This window comes from Schistocerca serialis, chromosome 8 (genome assembly GCF_023864345.2).
Source record: "Schistocerca serialis cubense isolate TAMUIC-IGC-003099 chromosome 8, iqSchSeri2.2, whole genome shotgun sequence".
Lineage (NCBI taxonomy): Eukaryota > Metazoa > Arthropoda > Insecta > Orthoptera > Acrididae > Schistocerca > Schistocerca serialis.
In genome coordinates this window covers 35,469,619-35,489,549 of record NC_064645.1, presented here as the reverse complement: position 1 = coordinate 35,489,549, position 19,931 = coordinate 35,469,619, and the positions used below count along the sequence as shown (strand labels likewise).

At 45.1% G+C, this 19,931-nt stretch overlaps 1 protein-coding gene across 1 annotated transcript in view; it reads left to right on the top strand.

Annotated features, from left to right (window-relative positions):
- LOC126416112 (cadherin-99C) overlaps positions 1 to 19,931 on the top strand; it is a 627,926-nt gene that overhangs the window by 360,677 nt on the left and 247,318 nt on the right. The window contains exon 4 of the mRNA XM_050083623.1: positions 19,292 to 19,470. Within this exon, the coding sequence (XP_049939580.1) occupies positions 19,292 to 19,470 (179 nt within the window). The remainder of the gene's footprint in view (positions 1 to 19,291; positions 19,471 to 19,931) is intronic.

Sequence of the window (19,931 nt, the reverse complement as noted above, 5' to 3'; positions counted from 1 at the left end):
GCACAGGGAACAAACACACAATCCATTCTGTAGTGGTCTCCAGACGGGTAATACCGTGGTGTTTGGCCAAGAAGGACGTAAAAAACTGCATATAGTCGTGTGTGTATGGCCACTTTATAAACTGTATCACGTGGTTACCAATAATGCTGCCCACTTGCGACTTGACATATATAACTCAAACTCTATAATTAGAGACCACCCATGTTAAACAGTCAACCCTAACTACCTTATCATGTAGTACAACGCTAGGCGTTGCTGTATGTGCGAGATGCCACCTCCAAGCGAACTTTATGCTCCACTTAGGAAAAACTTTATAGCACCACTGAAGCTGGCTGGTTCCGTTAGTTTAGATTTATGGTATAGTTTTGTGAGGTAGAGTTGTATGTGAATCCCATGTGCGTTGTGTGTAAATTATTGGTGTCATATATAGTTAATAGTCTACCTGTACGCCAGTAGGCAAACGGCAGAAACAATGTTAAACACCATACATCGACTGTTTTTTAAGTTATTCGTCAACTGGCACCACATAGAGGCAATTACCACGGAGTGGTTCTACTGCTTCCCAGCACTCGCTACTATTGAGTCGCAACACACACACTGGTGTCAAAAATTAAAGCATCAAACCTCTATTTCCCCGTCCTGTGTCTAATGCACGATGTAATCATACAAATTGTCAGTAGATGTCCGTACTATCGTGTTCTGCACGGAAGATAGCATTCCGGTCAACGGACAATCACACCAACGATGACGTAGGGCGCCTATCGAATGGGGTATGGTGCCTTGTAGTCCCACATCCACAGTCGCTGTGTACACAGTCACAAACGGTGCAGTACGGCTCAGAGCTGACGCCTACCGGGCTCTCTGCGATGAATTGCCATAGGTAGAATTGATGGGGCAGGGATTGTGTTGACCACTCAAACGCATCGTCATGACATTGTACAGCCGAACCAGCAAGGTTAACTTGTTGTCAGGAGTCGTGACGAGATCTTGGGACCTCACGTGGGGTTACTGCGAGGCGCTGAGGGGCCCAGAATTCGTATTAATGGACGATAATGCTCGACCTGTTAGAGCAGGGTTGTTTGACGTGTTCTTGGAAACGAAAGATATTGCACACATGGCGTGAACTGCGCACTCTCCCAATTTGAATCCCATAGAGGACATCTGGGATGCACTTGGGAGATGGATTGCACCATGTCACCATCCACCAGCTCTGTGGGAATAATGGGCGTTATTGCCTCAACATGAGATTGGTGACATCGTTCACAGCCTGCCCTATCGTTGTGAAGCCTATATTGCTGCCAGAGGTGGCCAATCCCCGCACTGAGCACATTAAAGCACATTAACCAGCCGTGTGCAAATCCGTTAAAGTTGGGCTAAACTAAGAAAACTTTTGTCTTCCATTATGCATATTGCAGTTGTTTATGTTCTGTATTTTTTACATTGTTTTTAGTTTACTATCATCTGTTTACACTGTTTTGTAACAAAATATACGTAATCTTGCAAAACTTCCGTTTGTTGCTGTAATTTTGGACAACAGTGCAGTATTGCCCAGACCACCACAGCCCAAGAGGCTTGCGATCAAATGTTCGTAGAACTGACGGAGTGACAGCATACGAGAGTAGGAGACGCATTATCGTATTGGCTGCTCCAGCAGAACCTACTGTAATTGAGTGATAGTAAATTGTCATCTGTCATACGGTTCTCATGTGCTGTAAACGATTTGACTAGCAGCAAGTTGGAGCTGGAGCGGTGTCCGTGGTCAACAAGCCGATACTGCGGACATAGTCCTCTCAGAGCATGTAAGTCTACTACATATGATACATCATAAAGCTCACGTGGGGACACACACGCGCACACACACACACACACACACACACACACACTGAAGCGCCCAAGAAACTGGTACAGGCACGCGTATCCAAATACAGAGATATGTAAACAGGCAGGACACGGCGCTGCGGTCGGCAAAGCCTATACAAGACAACAAGTGTGTGGCGCAGTTGCTGGGTCGGTTACTGCTGCTACAATGGCACGTTATCAAGACTTAAGTGAGTTTGGACGTGGTGTTGTAGTCGGCGCGCCAGCGATGGGACACAGCATTTCCGAGATAGCGTTGAAGTGGGATTTTACCCGGACGGCCATTTCACGACTGTACCGTGAATATCAGGAATCTGTTTAAACATCAAATCTCTCACATCGCTGCGGCTGGAAAAACATCCTTCAAGAACGGGACCAGCGAAGACTGAAGAGAATTGTTCAACGTGAGAGAAGTGCAACCCTTCAGCAAATTGCTGCAGATTTCAGTGTTGGGCCTACAACTAGTGTCAGCGTGCGAACCATTCAGCGAAACGTCATCGATGTGGGCTTTTGGAACCGAAGATTCATTCGTGTACCCTTGATGACTACACGACACAAAGGTTTACACCTCGCATGGGGCCGTCAGTACCGTCATTGGACTGTTGATGACTGGAAACATGTTGCCTGGTCGGACGAGTAGCGTTTCAAATTGTATCGAGCGGATGGATGTGTACCGATATGGAGACAACCTCATGAATCCATGGACCCTCCATGTCATCAGGGGACGGTTCATTCTGTTGGAGGCTCTGTAATGGTGTGGGGCGTGTGCAGTTGGAGTGATATCGGATCCCTGAGACGTCTAGATACGACTCTGACAGGTGACACGTACGTAAGCATCCTGTCTGATCGCATGCATCCGTTCATGTCCATTGTGCATTCCGACGGACTTGAGCAGTTCCAAAAGGACAATGCGACGTCCATAATTGCTAGAGTGTGGCTCCAGGAACACTATTCTGAGTTTAAACACTTCCGCTGGCTACCAAACTCCCCAGACACGAACATTATTGAGTTTATCTGGGATGTTTTGCAACGTGCTGTTCAGAAGAGATCTCCATCCCTCCGTACTCTTACGGATTTATGGACAACCCTTCAGGATACATGGTGTCAGTTCGCTCCAGCACTACTTCAGACATTAGTCGAGTCCATGCCACGTCGTGTTGTGACACTTCTGCGTGCTCGCGGGGGACCTACACGACATCAGGCTGTTGTACCAGTTTCCTTAGCTCTTCAGTGTAGTTTACTGTCATCTGTTTATAGTGTTTTGTGGCAAAATAAACGCAACTTTGCACAATTTCCATTTGTTGCTTTGATTTAGGACAGTGTAGCATTGCCCGACACTTCGCAGCCCATGAGTTTTGCGATCCACTGTTCCTAGAACTGACGGAATCACACCGAACGAGCTAGGCGGCACATTGTCGGATTGGGTGGCTCGAATACAACGAGTATAACCTACTATAATTGAGTGACGGTAAATTGTTGTCTGTAGTCCAGTTCTATAAACGATTTGACTATAGTAGGAATGGAATGTGAGCTGCAGCGATGTTGGCGATCAACAACGAGCCAATATCGCTGACATAGTGCTCTCAACGCATGTAATTGTACATATAATACATCATTAAGTTCACATATATATATTTTAAGTTCACGTATACAACACAATGGCGAGGAAGTCAGCATCTCGTGCAACACGTCAGAGAAACCACCGGCAAAACGCTACTCTGTGTTCGTAATCCGACACAGCATATAGGTCTTGGACGGTGTGGAAACTAAATGGATGCTGGCCGTCATCCCTGAAAACCTCCCAGAGTAACCGATGAGTGACCACCATGTGGAGTCCAACCGCTTGCCGCAGGTGCTTCCTCGGAGAGCTCGAGAACAGCCTCTTCAAGTGCAGCATCCTGTCGTGTTGGAGGCCTTCCAGCTTCACCACAATATCGCCCCAACGAGTCTGTTTCGCCAAGTCGCCGGTGAATTGCTGTTAACGTTTGCGGGTGTGGGTGGCGTCTTGCTGGGTACCGTTCCTCATACAACCGTCGAGCTTCATGCGCTTTACCGTCGGCTAGTCCACAAACAAAAACCGTATCTCGTTGTTCTTCGAACGAATACTGCGCCGCCATGCTTAGTATAAGACTAAATCGCAGGTGACGTGTGTGTGTGCTCCGAAGCGAAGCTTACGTGTGAGTGCCTCTGACGTGAGGTGGAGACAAACAGCAAGACCTGCTCGACACGTGTGCGTATCACGTTGGGGCAGTGACGGGGCGAGGGACGTTTGTGAACCGACAACCATAGCGCCGCCCTTCAACCTACGAAAGGCAACAGGGCAATCCCACGGCCAATCGGAGCGCGTGGTGCCGTGTTTCCGTAGTTTAAAAATGGTGCGTTGTCGACTTACAAAACATTTGTAATTTTGGTTGCTGCTGGCATCAGGTATCCACGGTTAAAATTTGATGACAATTTTTCTCCACCCTATACCGCACCGAGTGTCAACATTGTTAGCGCGTGTAAAAGGTGTATATAGATATCGAGTGTCAATATATATAACTTTTACACGCGCTAACAATGTTGACACTCGGTGCGGTGGCTTATGGGAGTGACCGTAAAGGCGTTTTCCATTTACAGTCGCTCCTAACACCCATCGCGCCGAGTGTAAACTTTGTTTGCGGGGGCAATATATATACAGGGTGGTAATAAAGAATGAGGGTTCCTATTTAAAAAAAACGCAGTCGATATCCATTTGACCTATGGCAGCGCCATCTAGCGGGCCAACCATAGCGCCATCTGGTTTCCCCCTTCAAGCTAGACAAGTTTCGTTCTCCGTAGCTTTTTCGTTTGACGCTTATTTCGTGAGATACTTTGCCCGGTCAGAATCAGTGGACCACCCTGTATATATATATATATACAGAGTGAAGGGAAATTCGCGCACTCGGGCTTCGCAGGCCTCACCTGCCAACGATGAAAAAATGTCTCTCACAAAATTTCGTTCGGCGAGGACATCCAGCAGAAAAAGGACATTAAACAGTGGCAATCTAGCAGCACTGTAGCCACATGTATGGTAACTCCCTTGTCAGCACGTATTAATCGTGATGTACAGTAAGTGCTGCGGATAAAGATTTGGGTTAGCATGCAGGATGTTGATGGTTCGATCCTGGGTTGAGGCATACGTTTTTTATTTGGTAAATGTAGTCCAGGTGGTACGGCATCTGGCATCTTAATCGTTAACAGAGATTGTAGCGGGTCCTCTAGAAAATATTTGCACTTACATAGTACAATCGTAGAAATGGTAGACTGGTCAGCTTTGAAAGAAGCCCTTTCCACGTCGTGGGCGTGACTTTATTCGCACCACCTCATGTACTAGACGCGAAATCTGTTTTCTTTGAACCCTCCTCCAATCGCCCCATAGATTCGTACCAAATATTATTCTTGCCTCTGTAAGGTCCATTATATTATGTTAGGGCCTTACGTTACCAGTAGGACTAGCAACGTGCTTTGCAAATGATGTCCAAATTCAGTAACTATTTGAACGTGTTATAACCATGGTCGCACCAATTATACATTTCAACACTGAGTCTGGTAACTGCTTGCCGTTTAGTACGTATCTCAATGCATTACTGTTATTGTTATTATTATTGTATGGATAGGGTAGTGGAAACAACGTCTATTACCGTTAGGGAAACAGTGTAATTCGAAACCGAACATTTCACATTTAGCATTGCCGAAATGAATGATACAGAACAATATCTCTAGGAGGGGTAATGCGCGTTCGGTGGAACAGCACACAGGACTGACGGCGTGTTTATACTGTACGCTCTGTCCACCAGACAGGGACTAGTTGTGAACGGAGTAACGCGCCCGTGACAGACGCCAATGTACATGCATACATGTACCGAGTTTTCTCATTGTAAACCTCTGAACCAGTGTGGCAGACGTATGGCACGCACAAACAATGAATATGTGCATGTGCCTCTGGTCCTTGGTGCATCTGATAACCCGGTTGGTGTTGCCACTCTTGAGTATGCTGCTAGATATTCTCTTCGACGTTATCCAGATAAAAATGTGTTTCGTCATCTGGAGCTGCACCTTCGGATGTCAGGTTCTCCCCTTCGACCATCGCGTGACAGTGGTCGACCACGGACTGGCCCTACTCCAGATACTGAGGCTTTCTGGATGTCATACACCATGAACCTCATCGAAGTACACGTAGCGGTAGCAAGGCAGCTGCGTGTCTACCAAAGCACTGTTGTTAACGTGCTGCACGACCGTGGCTGCACCCTGTCACTATGCTTTCACTCAACACGCGCATCATCAGCGGATGCAATTCTTTGAATGGTCCCAACAACAACAGGAAGCCAACGATGACTTCGTGAACACCGTAATATGGTCAGATGAAGCAGCATTCACTCGTGAGGGTGTCTTCAACGTGCACAATGCCCACAATTGGTGTGAGGTTAACCCGCACGTCACTCGCGACCGTGGATATCAAGTTCGCTTTGGTATCCATGTCTGGCCTGGAATATTGGGCGGCAGGCGTTTGGGCCCCTTCATGTTGCCTGACCGGTTGGCTGCAAGAAGGTATCATGCGTTCCTCTCAAGCTATCCATCTGATGCGCTGGAAGATGTTCCACTGCATGTTCGGCAGAGGACATGGTTCCAACATGATGGTGCACCTCCACACTTTGGAATTACTGTGCGGCAGTATTTGGACAGAACATTTCTAGGGAAGTGGTTAGGATGTGGAGGTCCAGTTGTGTGGCCGCCGCGTTCACCTGACCTAAATGCCCTGGACTTCTTCCTGTATGGACACCTGAAGAAGCACGTGTAATATACTCTGTTGACGAATGTGGAAGGATTGGTAGCGCGTGTTCATGCTGCTCTTGATACTGTGGACGCAGCTTTGTTGCGAAGGGTCCAGAGCTGTATGATCCGGCGGGTTGTGCAATGTTTGGACATGCAGGGAAGTTGCTTTGAGCATCTGTTGTTCTGAGGACAACGAATTCTGTTCTGAAGGTCATGCAGTCATTAATATGGACGTTATTGTCACTGGTTGCTAATGTGTGACTTCTGAGAGCTAACATGTAGTATAAATGACAAGTACGAGGGTTCGAACTTTAATAGTGGCAACTATTTATTTACAGCTCGTACAAAATACATATGTGTTCCAAAGGTTTACTGATCTTCAAAGTAGTCACCAGCATTGTGTATAACCCGTTGCCAGCGATGTGGAAGTCGTTAGGACACTCTCAGCAGTGCCAGTTGTGTTGACAGTTCGAGCGGCGCGGTCTATTGCCCGACGAATTTGTAGCAGTTCCGAAGCGAATGCCGTGAAGAGTTTCCTTCAGTTTAGAAATCGAGTTGAAGTTACGAGGGATTAAGTCAGGGGAGTGCAGTAGTGTGTGAATTACTAAGCGATCAAAGTGCTTAGGTCATCGGTCCCTAGACTTACACACTACTTAAACTAAATTATGCTAAGAACAACACACACACCCATGACCGAGGCAAAACTCGAACCTCCGGCGGGAGGGGCCGCGCAAGTGAGTTCCGAAGTGTTTAAATTGCTTTTAAAAGATTATTATTCAGCTTGTTAAGGTTTTATTCAGTCGACCCGCACTTGTGAAACGACATTTGTCGACTCTAAACTGGTGTATGTTGGAAGTTACACATTGGTCTTCCATGGGGTGTATGACAGCTTGTTGAGCTGGTTCTGTGTACAGTATTTGTAAAATTACTAGACGAACCTTTATTTGAAATAAAAACAACTCGACTAGATTGCGACTTTTAACTACTTTCGGTGGTAATTCATTATATATCGATTTTTATCCGTTCTGTGGAATAAATAAAATATAAAATAGAGTACTTGCTCTGTGGAGCAAAATTATTAACTTAACTTCGTCCGAACCGACCTCGGAAGGCCCAACGGTACCGACCGACCCCCGTGTCATCCTGAGACGAGAGGCGTTACTCGATGGGGAGATGGGCCATACCGCTCCCGGCATTTATCGGTTTTCGTGACCGGAGCCGCTACTCCTCAGTCGAGTAGCTCCTGAATTGGCCTCACAAGGGCTGAGTGCACCCCGCTTGCTAACAGCCCCCGGCAGCCCCAGGTGGTCGGTCATCCATCCAGGTGCTAACCAAGCCCGACAGCGCTTAACTTCTATGGTCTGACGGGGACTGGTGTCGTCACAGCGACAAGGCCGTTGGCCCAGAGCAAAATTTTCGCTAGCTGCTTGTTTGTGTACGTCCTTTTTGGGAAGTCAATCTCCACAGTTTTCCAAGAATTACTGTTTTGTAGTTTTTATTGTTTTCTAGCTGTCATATATTTCTGATGAACTAGGATGAGTTACAAGAGCAAGTGGCTAAATGAAAGAGACTCATTTGCGAGAATGGCAACGAGTGACTGAAGTACATTTTGAAAAAGCTAAGCAAGGAGAAGCAATGAACCGTAGTGTAGGAAGTAACTCCAACGTGAACAAAATCTTTGGAATGTGGGCGTTTGTAAACTGCAGGTAATGCTTGAGGAAGAGTGTCGTCTGCATTTCATGCATAAACGCCTTTCGAATGCGACAGCTACGAAACTTGGGCTTAATAAATGCAAGTATTGAATAAAATGTGCGCCGATTTATCTCGGAGATGTTTCTAGATTACCAATTGAGGTATTCGATGTTGAAGCTTGTTGCATATGTAAGACAGTTTCAAAGCCACAGCAGCAGTACTACTTTTGAACTGGTAATTCAGCTTCTTGAGTACAATCAAGTTTATTAGAAGTAAGAACCCATTGTAGCGCGTTCTCCATGCTCGAAAGGTAAAGATGCTACTCATGCATTTTGTAATCAATTTTAAGTAACGACGTCTGTACCAGCAGAGGTGGCTGATTCCCCAGAACTTGAACAATGACGGTTAGGCAGAGTTGTACCTTTTCTCAAACTTATCAGAGTTCAGAATAGTATCAGCCATGACTGTTGCAAAGGAGAAACGGATTTTTTGCCTAAGATGTAAGGGTGGCGAGCGCCAAACAAGTACAAATTACTCTTGCAGTAACTCTTACTTCTTTAGCCTGGACGACTGTAGTAAATTACTTCCGTAGTGGTACACTGTTTTACTGACTGTTGGAGAACTCCGTTTCTATTTACTTCTTTAGATTCAACTAAAGTACTAACGCCTTTTTACTAAAGAAGGAAGCGATTTCATCATACTGCAAGCACGTGCGTTTCGTTTCCTCTTGGAAGATACTGATTGTCGGCGGACAATATTGCCTCACCTTTTGACAATAATATCGTGTTTACGTAATTAGTGGTAGAAAGGATTATCAAAATTCAGAGAAGCTGCATGCTAGTGTATTAATGATAACGTCGGTGTATTATCCAAAAGATACGTGCTATTAATTGCATCTATTGTTCAGTTCTTAACCCCCCTATCTACAGCTACCACCGTCCATTATTGATGGGTGACATATGTTTAAGCGGGACCATACACTTTTTTTTTTTTTTTAATAGCTTGAGATACGAGCTAACAGCAACATTGAAGTAGTCAAGAACAATTTAACTATAAAGAAACGAACGCTAAAAAAAAATACCACAAAGTGAAATAGAGCGGTTTTGCTGAAATAATGTAAAAGTACATAACTACCATTAAATCTAAAATGAACGATCACAAGTTGCTAAAAAGGAAAAAAGGTTCATGGGAAAAAATAAACGTTGAATAAAATGTAGAAGCTCTTACACAAAGGTCACAAGAGGAGCTTAAAGTAACTAGGAAGGATATGAAAGCGAAGCAAAGAAAATGAAACCTAAATGCTATCGAGAACAATTCCAAACTCGCAATGGAGTAGCTGAAAAATGTTCAAATGTGTGTGTGAATTCCTAAGGGACCAGACTGCTGAGGTACTCGGTTCCTAGACTTACGCACTACTTAAACTAACTTATGCTAACAACACACACTCCATACCCTAGGGAGGACTAAAGTGCGGTGAGAGGGGCCGAGCAACTCGTAACATGGCGCCTCAAACCGCGCGGCCACGCCTCGTGGCGGAGTAACTGAGACGAAGATAGATGATGTAACCCAAATGTTTGTTGATATGATCCTACAAGTTTTCGAGAGGATAACTGGAGTTAACTTCGTGTATACAGAATGGCAGCATCCCAACCTGCTGGAACAAAGCAAACATAAACATACTACATGAAAAGGGAAGTTTCACGCTCTGAGGAACTACCACCCCATTAGCTTACTTTCTGTTATATGTAAAGTGTTCACTAAAGTCCTGATGAATCTTATTAAAAAGGTAGTGGGGACTGCACAGCCCATAGAACAAGCTGGATTCCGGAGTGGTTTAAGTACAATTGACCATATAAACACACTCCGTGAGGTAATTAGTCGAGCCAATGAGTATGAAATGCCACTATGCATTGCCTTCATTGACTTTGGAAAAGCTTTTGATTCTGTCAGCCACACTGCACTCACACAAGCATTGGCCGAGCAAGGAGTGGAAACAAAATATATAAACATGTTGTGCAACGTTTATGACATGTCTGTAGCATCTATCAACATAGGAAAAAACAAGTGCGAATTTCCCATTGGAAAAGGAGTAAAGCAGGGCGATCCTCTATCCCCGAAGTTATTTACGTCTACATCCATACTCCGCAAGCCACCTGACGGTGTGTGGCGGAGGGTACCTTGAGTAACTCTATCGGTTCTCCCTTCTATTCCAGTCTCGTATTGTTCGTGGAAAGAAGGATTGTCGGTATGCTTCTGTGTGGGCTCTAATCTCTCTGATTTTATCCTCATGGTCTCTTCGCGAGATATACGTAGGAGGGAGCAATATACTGCTTGACTCCTCGGTGAAGGTATGTTCTCGAAACTTCAACAAAAGCCCGTACCGAGCTACTGAGCGTCTCTCCTGCAGAGTCTTCCACTGGAGTTTATCTATCAACCCCGTAACGCTTTCGCGATTACTAAATGATCCTGTAACGAAGCGCGCTGCTGTCCGTTGCATCTTCTCTATCTCTTCTATCAACCCTATCTGGTACGGATCCCACACTGTTGAGCAGTATTCAAGCAGTGGGCGAACAAGTGTACTGTAACCTACTTCCTTTGTTTTCGGATTGCATTTCCTTAGGATTGATGATGTGTGTGAAATCTTATGGGACTTAACTGCTAGGGTCATCAGTCCCTAAGCTTACACACTACTTAACCTAAATCATCCTAAGGACAGACACACACACCCATGCCCGAGGGAGGACTCGAACCTCCGCCGAGACCATTCCTTAGGATTCTTCCAATGAATCTCAGTCTGGCATCTGCTTTACCGACGATCAACTTTATATGATCATTACATTTTAAATCACTCCTAATGCCTACTCCCAGACAATTTATGGAATTAACTGCTTCCAGTTGCTGACCTGCTATTTTGTAGCTAAATGACAAGGGATCTTTCTTTCTATGTATTCGCAGCACATTACACTTATCTACATTGAGATTCAATTGCCATTCCCTGCACCATGCGTCAATTCGCTGCAGATCCTCCTGCATTTCAGGTACAACTTTCCATTGTTACAACCTCTCGATACACCACAGCATCATCCGCAAAGAGCCTCAGTGAACTTCCGATGTCATCCACAAGGCATTTATGTATATTGTGAATAGCAACGGTCCTATGACACTCCCCTGTGGCACACCTGAAATCACTCTTACTTCGGAAGACTTCTCTCCATTGAGAATGACATGCTGCGTTCTGTTATCTAGGAACTCTTCAATCCAATCACACAATTGGTCTGATAGTCCATATGCTCTTACTTTGTTCATTAAACGACTGTGGGGAACTGTATCGAACGCCTTGCGAAAGTCAAGAAACACGGTATCTACCTGTGAACCCGTGTCTATGGCCCTCTGAGTCTCGTGGACGAATAGCGCGAGCTGGGTTTCACACGACCGTCTTTTTCGAAACCCATGCTGATTCCTACAGAGTAGATTTCTAGTTTCCAGAAAAGTCATTATACTCGAACATAATAGGTGTTCCAAATTTCTACAACTGATCGACGTTAAGAGATATAGGTCTATAGTTCTGCACATCTGTTCGACGTCCCTTCTTGAAAACGGGGATGATCTGTGCCCTTTTCCAATCCTTTGGAACGCTACGCTCTTCCAGAGACCTACGGTACACCGCTGCAAGAAGGGGGGCAAGTTCCTTCGCGTACTCTGTGTAAAATCAAACTGGTATCCCATCAGGTCCAGCGGCCTTTCCTCTTTTGAGCGATTTTAATTGTTTCTCTATCCCTCTGTCGTCTATTTCGATATCTACCATTTTGTCATCTGTGCGACAATCTAGAGAAGGAACCCAGTGCAGTCTTCCTCTGTGAAACAGCTTTGGAAAAAGACATTCAATATTTCGGCCTTTAGTCTGTCATCCTCTGTTTCAGTACCATTTTGGTCACAGAGTGTCTGGACATTTTGTTTTGATCCACCTACCGCTTTGACATAAGACCAAAATTTCTTAGGATTTTCTGCCAAGACAGTACATAGAACTGTACTTTCGAATTCATTGAACGCCTCTCGCATAGCCCTCCTCACACTACATTTCGGTTCGCGTAATTTTTGTTTGTCTGCAAGGCTTTGGCTAAGCTTATGTTTGCTGTGAAGTTCCCTTTGCTTCCGCAGCAGTGTCCTAACTCGGTTGTTGTACCACGGTGGCTCTTTTCCATCTCTTACGATCTTGCTTGGCACATACTCATCTAACGCATATTGTACGATGGTTTTGAACTTTGTCCACTGATCCTCAACACTATCTGTACTTGAGACAAAACTTTTGTGTTGAGCCGTCAGGTACTCTGTAATCTGCTTTTTGTCACTTTTGCTAAACAGAAAAATCTTCCTACCTTTTTTAATATTTCTATTTACTGCTGAAATCATCGATGCAGTAACCGCTTTATGATCGCTGATTCTCTGTTCTGCGTTATCTGTTTCAAATAGTTCGGGTCTCTTTGTCACCAGAAGGTCTAATATGTTATCGCCACGAGTCGGTTCTCTGTTTAACTGCTCAAGGTAGTTTTCAGATAAAGCACTTAAAAAAATTTCACTGGATTCTTTGTCCCTGTCACCCGTTATGAACGTTTGAGTCTCCCAGTCTATATCTGGCAAATTAAAATCTCCACCCAGAACTATAACATGGTGGGGAAATCTACTCGAAATATTTTCCAAATTATCCTTCAGGTGCTCAGCCACAACAGCTGATGAGCCAGGGGGCCTATAGAGACACCCAATTACTATGTCTGAGCCTGCTTTAACCGTGACCTTCACCCAAATTATTTCACATTTAGGATCTCCGTCAATTTCCTTCGATACTATTGCACTTCTTGTCGCTATAAACACGCCTCCCCCTTCACTGTCCAGCCTGTCTCTGCGGTATACATTCCAATCTGAGTTTAGGATTTCATTACTGTTTACGTCTGGTTTCAGCCAACTTTCTGTCCCTAGTACTATATGGGCGTTGTGACCGTTTATTAATGAGAGCAGTTCTGGGTCCTTTCTATAGACGCTCCTGCAGTTTACTATTAGCACATTAATATTGTTATTCCCTGTTGCATTTTGCCTACTCCTACCTTGCCGCGTCTCAGGAGGCGTCTTGTCGGGCCTAGGGAGGGAATTCTCTAACCTAAAAAACCCACATGTGCACTCCACACGTACTCTGCTACCCTTGTAGCCGCTTCCGGCGTGTAGTGCACGCCTGACCTATTCAGGGGGACCCTACATTTCTCCACCCCATAGCGGAGGTCGAGAAATTTGCACCCCACATCTCCGCAGAATCGTCTGAGCCTCTGGTTTAAGCCTTCCACTCGGCTCCAAACCAGATGACCGCGATCGGTTCTGGGAACGATACTACAAATAGTTGGCTCTGATTCCACCCCGCGAGCGAGGCTTTCCGCCTTCTCCAATTCCGCCAACCGCCTGTACGAACTGAGGATGACCACTGAACCCAGACGGCAGGAGTCATTGGTGCCGACATGAGCAACAATTTGCAGTCGGGTGCACCCAGTGCTCTCTATCGCCGCCGGCAGGGCCTCCTCCACATCTCGGATGAGACCCCCCGGCAAGCAGACAGAGTGAACACTGGCCTTCTTCTCCGACCTTTCCGCTATTTCCCCAAGGGGCTCAGTCACCCGCCTAACGGTGGAGCTCGCAATAACTAATAAACACCTCCCCCCCCCGTGTGCCTGCTCGGACCTTGCTGAAGGAGCGGCCACATGTCCACTCACAGGCAGAGCGGGCGATGCCACACGGCCAGCCTCCACATTGACCCACCTCCGCCTCGTGCGCCGCGAACGCCGCTGAACCCGCCACTCCCTTGGGGAGAGGGTGGCCCAACCGCGCCCGGTACCCGCGAAGATGTCTCGACAGCAGGGACAGTGGGTGAAGCATGTAAACCCTGGGGTGTACCATGCGACGCACCAGTCTCCCCACTGCCGCTACACTCCAAGGCAGCAGCCTGAAGACGGCTGACCGCGGCCATCAACACGTTCAGCTGTTCGCGAACAGTGGCCCAGCTCCTCCTGCGTCCGTACACAGCAGTCACACATCCTATCCATCCTAAGAAATCAATTTACTGTAGAGAGTTAATCAACTTTTAACTAGACTGCTAATTCACTAAAGGCGGCTGATTGTTGACTAAACTGTGGTTGCTAGCCACTTCTTGTAGAAAACAATGAAAATAGCACTAACTGTCTCTGGACTGTATTGAAAACAAACACTAGCACTACTGGCACTATGGTTGACTAAAGGGACTCTCTCTGAATGTATTCAAAACAAACACGAAATCTATGGAACACTATCACTAGCGCTCGACAGTTAAAGCTTCCTAAAAGCAAAAACGCATGGAAGAAGAAGTGACAAGTAAGAAAAATACAGTTAATACTTAAATTAACGTAGCTCGCTGCACAGCAGACGTGAAGCAGACGGCAGTTACGTCGACACTGACACTATTTATAGTAGTTCTCGAGATGGCTATGTCCAAAATTATTTGGAACAACAGAGGAATAAGGATAAATAGTAAAAGACTCACCAACCTGAGATTTGCTGAAGATTAAGTGGTTCTAGCTAACAGTAAGATGGAAACTCAGTCCTCTATAAAAGACTTAACAGATCATTGTCAGGAAGTTGGACTTAAAATAAATCACTCTAAAACTGAGGTTATGCATAATAAGTGGGTGGCTGCAGACAAGTAACACTTAACGGCAACATCCTAAACAACGTTACAGAATACGTTTATCTGGGGCAACTAATTGTGTTGTGTTGGCAGAAGAGCCAAAACCGTGTTACGAATGGAGGCCGAAATGCACGCGTTTTTGCTCACGCAGTCTGGCGTGACGAGGGAAGAACTATACTGACGTGAGGTCTGGAACATGACAAGGAATTAGAATTCAGAAAGCGGACGTAATTAGTTTGATACTTAACTTTAATCCATTAATGATGAACGTCGCTCTTGACGGTACAGGATTCACAATATTATCTGTTCAGAATACATTCGTAGTAACTGAATATGGCGCCTTGCTTGGTCGTAGCAAATGACGTAGCTGAAGGCTATGCTAAACTGTCGTCTCTGCAAATCAGACCGTATGTAGTCAGTGAACCATCGCTAGCAAAGTAGGCTGTACAACTGGGGCGAGTGCGAGGGAGTCTCTCTAGACTAGACCTGCCGTGTGGCGGCGCTCGGTCTGCAATCACTGATAGTGGCGACACGCGGGTCCGACGTATACTAACGGACCGCGGACGATTTAAAGGCTACCACCTAGCAAGTGTGGTGTCTGGCGGTCACACCACAAATTGACACAAATGGGGATTTGAAAGCGGAAATTAAACTGGGTTGGACGGCTTACGGAAGGAATGCAACAGTTTTCAAATCTAACATGCCAGTCTACTTAAAGAAGACAGTTTTTCTTCAGTGTGCCCTACCGGTTTTAACGTACGGATGTGAAACTTGGACTTTAAATGAATTTCTCAGAAGGAAACTTAGAAATGCTCAGAGAGCTGTGGAAGGAAGAAACTAGGCTAAAACTTACTCCTAGGTAGTAGTAACACGAATTCTTTACAGACGAATGGAAAAACTGGTAGAAGCCGACGTCGAGCAAGATCAGTTTGGATTCTGTAGAAATGGTGAAACACGTGAGGCAATATTGACCCTACGACTTATCTTAGAAGATAGGTTAAGGAAAGGCAAACCTATGTTTATAGCATTTGTAGACTTAGAGAAAGCTTTTGGCAATGTTGATTGGAATATTCTCTTTCAAATTCTGAAAGTGGCAGGGGTAAAATACAAGTAGCGAAAAGCTATTTACAATTTGTACAGAAAGCAGATGCCAGTTATAAGAGTCGAGGGGCATGAAAGGGAAGCAGTGATTGGGAAGGGAGTGCTGTTCAATCTGTATATTGAGCAAGCAGTAAAGGAAACAAAAGAAAAGTTCGGAGTAGGTATTAAAATCCATGGAGAAGAAATAAAAACTTTGAGGTTCGCCGATGACATTGTAATTCTGTCAGAGACAGCAAAGGACTTGGAAGAGCAGTTGAACGGAATCAACAGTCTCTTGAAAGGAGGGTGTAAGAAGAACATCAACAAAAGCAAAACGAGGATAATGGAATGTAGTCGAATTAAGTCGGGTGATGCTGCGGGAATTAGATTAGGAAATGAGACACGTAAGGTAGTAAAGGAGTTTTGCTATTTGGGGAGCAAAATAACTGATGATGGTCGAAGTAGAGAGGATATAAAATGTAGACTGGCAATGGCAAGGAAAGCGTTTCTGAAGAAGAGAAATTTGTTAACATCGGGTATAGATTTAGATGCCAGGAAATAGTTTCTGAAAGTATTTGTATGGAGCGTAGCCATGTATGGAAGTGAAACGTGGACAATAAATAGTTTAGACAAGGAGAGAATAGAAGCTCTCGAAATGTGGTGCTACAGAAGAATGCTGAGGATTAGATGATTAGATCACATAACTAATGACGAGGTTGAACAGAATTCGAGAGAAGAGGAGTTTGTGGCACAACTTGACAAGAAGAAGGGATCGGTTGGTAGGACATGTTCTGAGGCATCAAGGGATCACCAATTGAGCATTGGAGGGAAGCGTGGAGGGTAAAAATCGTAGAGGGAGACCAAGAGATGAATACACTAAGCAGATTCAGAAGGATGTAGGTTGCAGTAGGTACTGGGAGATGAAGAGGCTTGCACAGGATAGAGTAGATGGAGAGCTGCATCAAATCAGTGTCTTGACTGAAAGTCACAACCACAACACTCGAGTGGCTAGTACGTGCTGTGTTAAAAATTTGTTTTCATTTTAGATAATAATTATCCGTTATTTAGTCTTACATGTGTGAAAGTTGTCAATGGATTTTAAACATTTTGTTGAGACTATATTTGTTATTTAAATTATATATAAACTTTTTGCCTCTCTCTTTGCTTGCGTTCACTGTCACATATATTGTATACACCCGCTGCTCCCCTCTCTCGGTCAGTTTGCCCTCCCCCCTCTTCCTCTCTGCTCAGTCGTGCCCGTCTGCTTGCACACCAGCTTGAATGCATTCCTATACTACCTGATCAACACGGCAGTCCTGCAGGGTAGCTGAGATGTGAGGCGTTACGAAACTTCTTCATTCGCACCGCCACAACTTCCGAACAAACCGACGAGGAAACGAGTTAATATTGCATCGTCATGCAGTTCTCAGCCATGTTTAAAATCTCTAGCTCTTTGCAAAGTTACTTTAAAATCGAGTGAAAAATTCGTAACTAAGCTACAGACAGAGAAGAAAGCGAACCATATCACTAAAGTCGATTTGCAGTAGGGTTTTGGAACATATACTGTGTTCGAACATTATAAATTACCTCGGAGAATACTATTTATTGACACATACTCAGCACGGGCTCAGGAAATATCGTTCTTGTGAAACACAACTAGCTCTTTATACTGATGAAGTAATGAGTGTTATCGACAGAGGATGTCAAATTGATTCCATATTTTTAGATTTCCAAAAAGGCTTTCGACACCGTTCCTCACAAGCGTCTCCTAAGCAGACTGTGTGCCTATGGAATATCGCCTCAGTTGTGCGATTGGATTCGTGAGTTCGTGTAAGGAAGGTCACAGTTCGTAGTAATAGACGGAAAGTCATCGAGTAAACCAAAAGTAATATTCGGCGTTCCCCAAGGAAGTGTTATAGGCACTCTATTGTTCCTGATCTTAACGACATAGGAGACAATATGAGTAGCCCTCTTATATTGTTTGCAGATGATGCTGTCATTTACCGTCTTGTAAAGTGATGAGATGACCAAATAATTGCAAAATGTTTTAGATGGGATACATTTATTGTGTGAAAAGTGGAAATTGACCCTTAGTAAGGAAAAGTATACATGAGTACTAAAAAAAATCCGTTGAATTTCGATTACACGATAAGTGACACAAATCTGAAGGCTGTAAATTCAACTAATTACTAAGGGATTACAGTTACAAATAATGTAAATTGGGACGATCACATATATAATGTTGTGGGTAGAGCAAAACAAAGACTGCAATTCACTGGTAGATCACTTAGAAGGTGCAACAGATCTTTTAAAGACACTGCTTACACCACGCTTGTCCGCCCTATTCTGGAGTATTGCTGTGCGGTATGGGATCCGCATCAGGTGAGACTGATGGATGACATCGAAAAAGTCCAAAGAAGGACAGCTCGTTTTGTATTATCGCGAAATAGGGGAGGTAGTGCCACAGACATGATACGTGAATTGGAATGGTAATCATTAAAACAAAGGCGTCTTTTGTTGCGACGGGATCTTCTCATGAAATTTCAATCACGAGTTTTCTCCCCCGATTGCGAAAACATTCTGTTGGCACCCACCTACATCGGGAGAAATGATCATCACGATAAAATAAGAGAAATCAGGGCTCGCACAGAAAAATTTAAGTGCTCGTTTATCCCGTGTGCCGTTCGTGAGTGGAACGTTAGAGAGACAGCATGAAGGTGGTTCATTGAACCCTCTGTCTGGCACTGTATTGTGAATAGCAAAGTAATCACGTAGATGTAGATGTAAAATAAAGACTTGTTAAAAGGTCCGCGACGAATGAAAACCACCTGTTTTTTGGATGACGTATGAAAATGAAAGACCGGCTGCTGTGGCGGAGGGGTTCTAGGCGCTTCAGTCCGGAACCGCGCGACCGCTACGGTCGTAGGTTCGAATCGTGACTCGGGCATGGATGTGTGTGATGTCCTTAGGTTAGTTAGGTTTAAGTAGTTGTAAGTTCTAGGGGACTGATGACCTCCGATGTTAAGTCCCATAGTGCTCAGAGCCATTTGAACCATTTGATAATGAAAGAGTAGCCTACCTGTGAAGGTCTGCTAATTAAAAATGTCGATAGGAAGGAAGTGTGCGCCTCTCTGCTGACGGCCATTGGGCGGTGCGGTGTGTTCGCAGAGATGAGCCAGCAGACGACGCCGGCCGAGCTGCCCGTGGTGGGGGACCCGTTCTCGGACGTGGCGCTGGAGCTGGTGTTCCCGCGACTGGAGCCCGTCTTCATCCTGAACGGCAAGAGGCTGCAGCTGCTGCGGCCGCTCGACAGGGACCGCGACAACCTGTCGCACATCGTCTTCCAGGTGGGTCCGGCGGCCGGCGTGCACTCCCACCCGCTGAGTGGGCTCGTGGCACGTTGTGGCCCGCAGGGTAGCAAAATTAATGTTTATCGGTGTTTCGCATAACTTTTGACCGACTTAAAAACCTTAAATGTTGTCATAATCTACTTAGAAGTATGAGGGTTGGACAGAAATGTGGAAACACCAAATACACAAAACATTATCGTGCCTAATACGGTGTAGGAACCCTGTTGCCATTCAAAACAGCTTGCAGTCGTCTCGAAATGGACAGGCACAGGTGGTGTATGTTTTTCAGGAGAATACTATACTATTCTTCCTGTAAAATGGTGACAATTGAGTAACAGTGACAGAGCTGGATAGTGATCACGCACACTTCTCTCCAAAGTAGACCACAAAAGCACAGTGCTACTGAGATCTGGGGACTGTGGTGTCTGAGACAGATGCGGCAATTGATCTTTGTGATC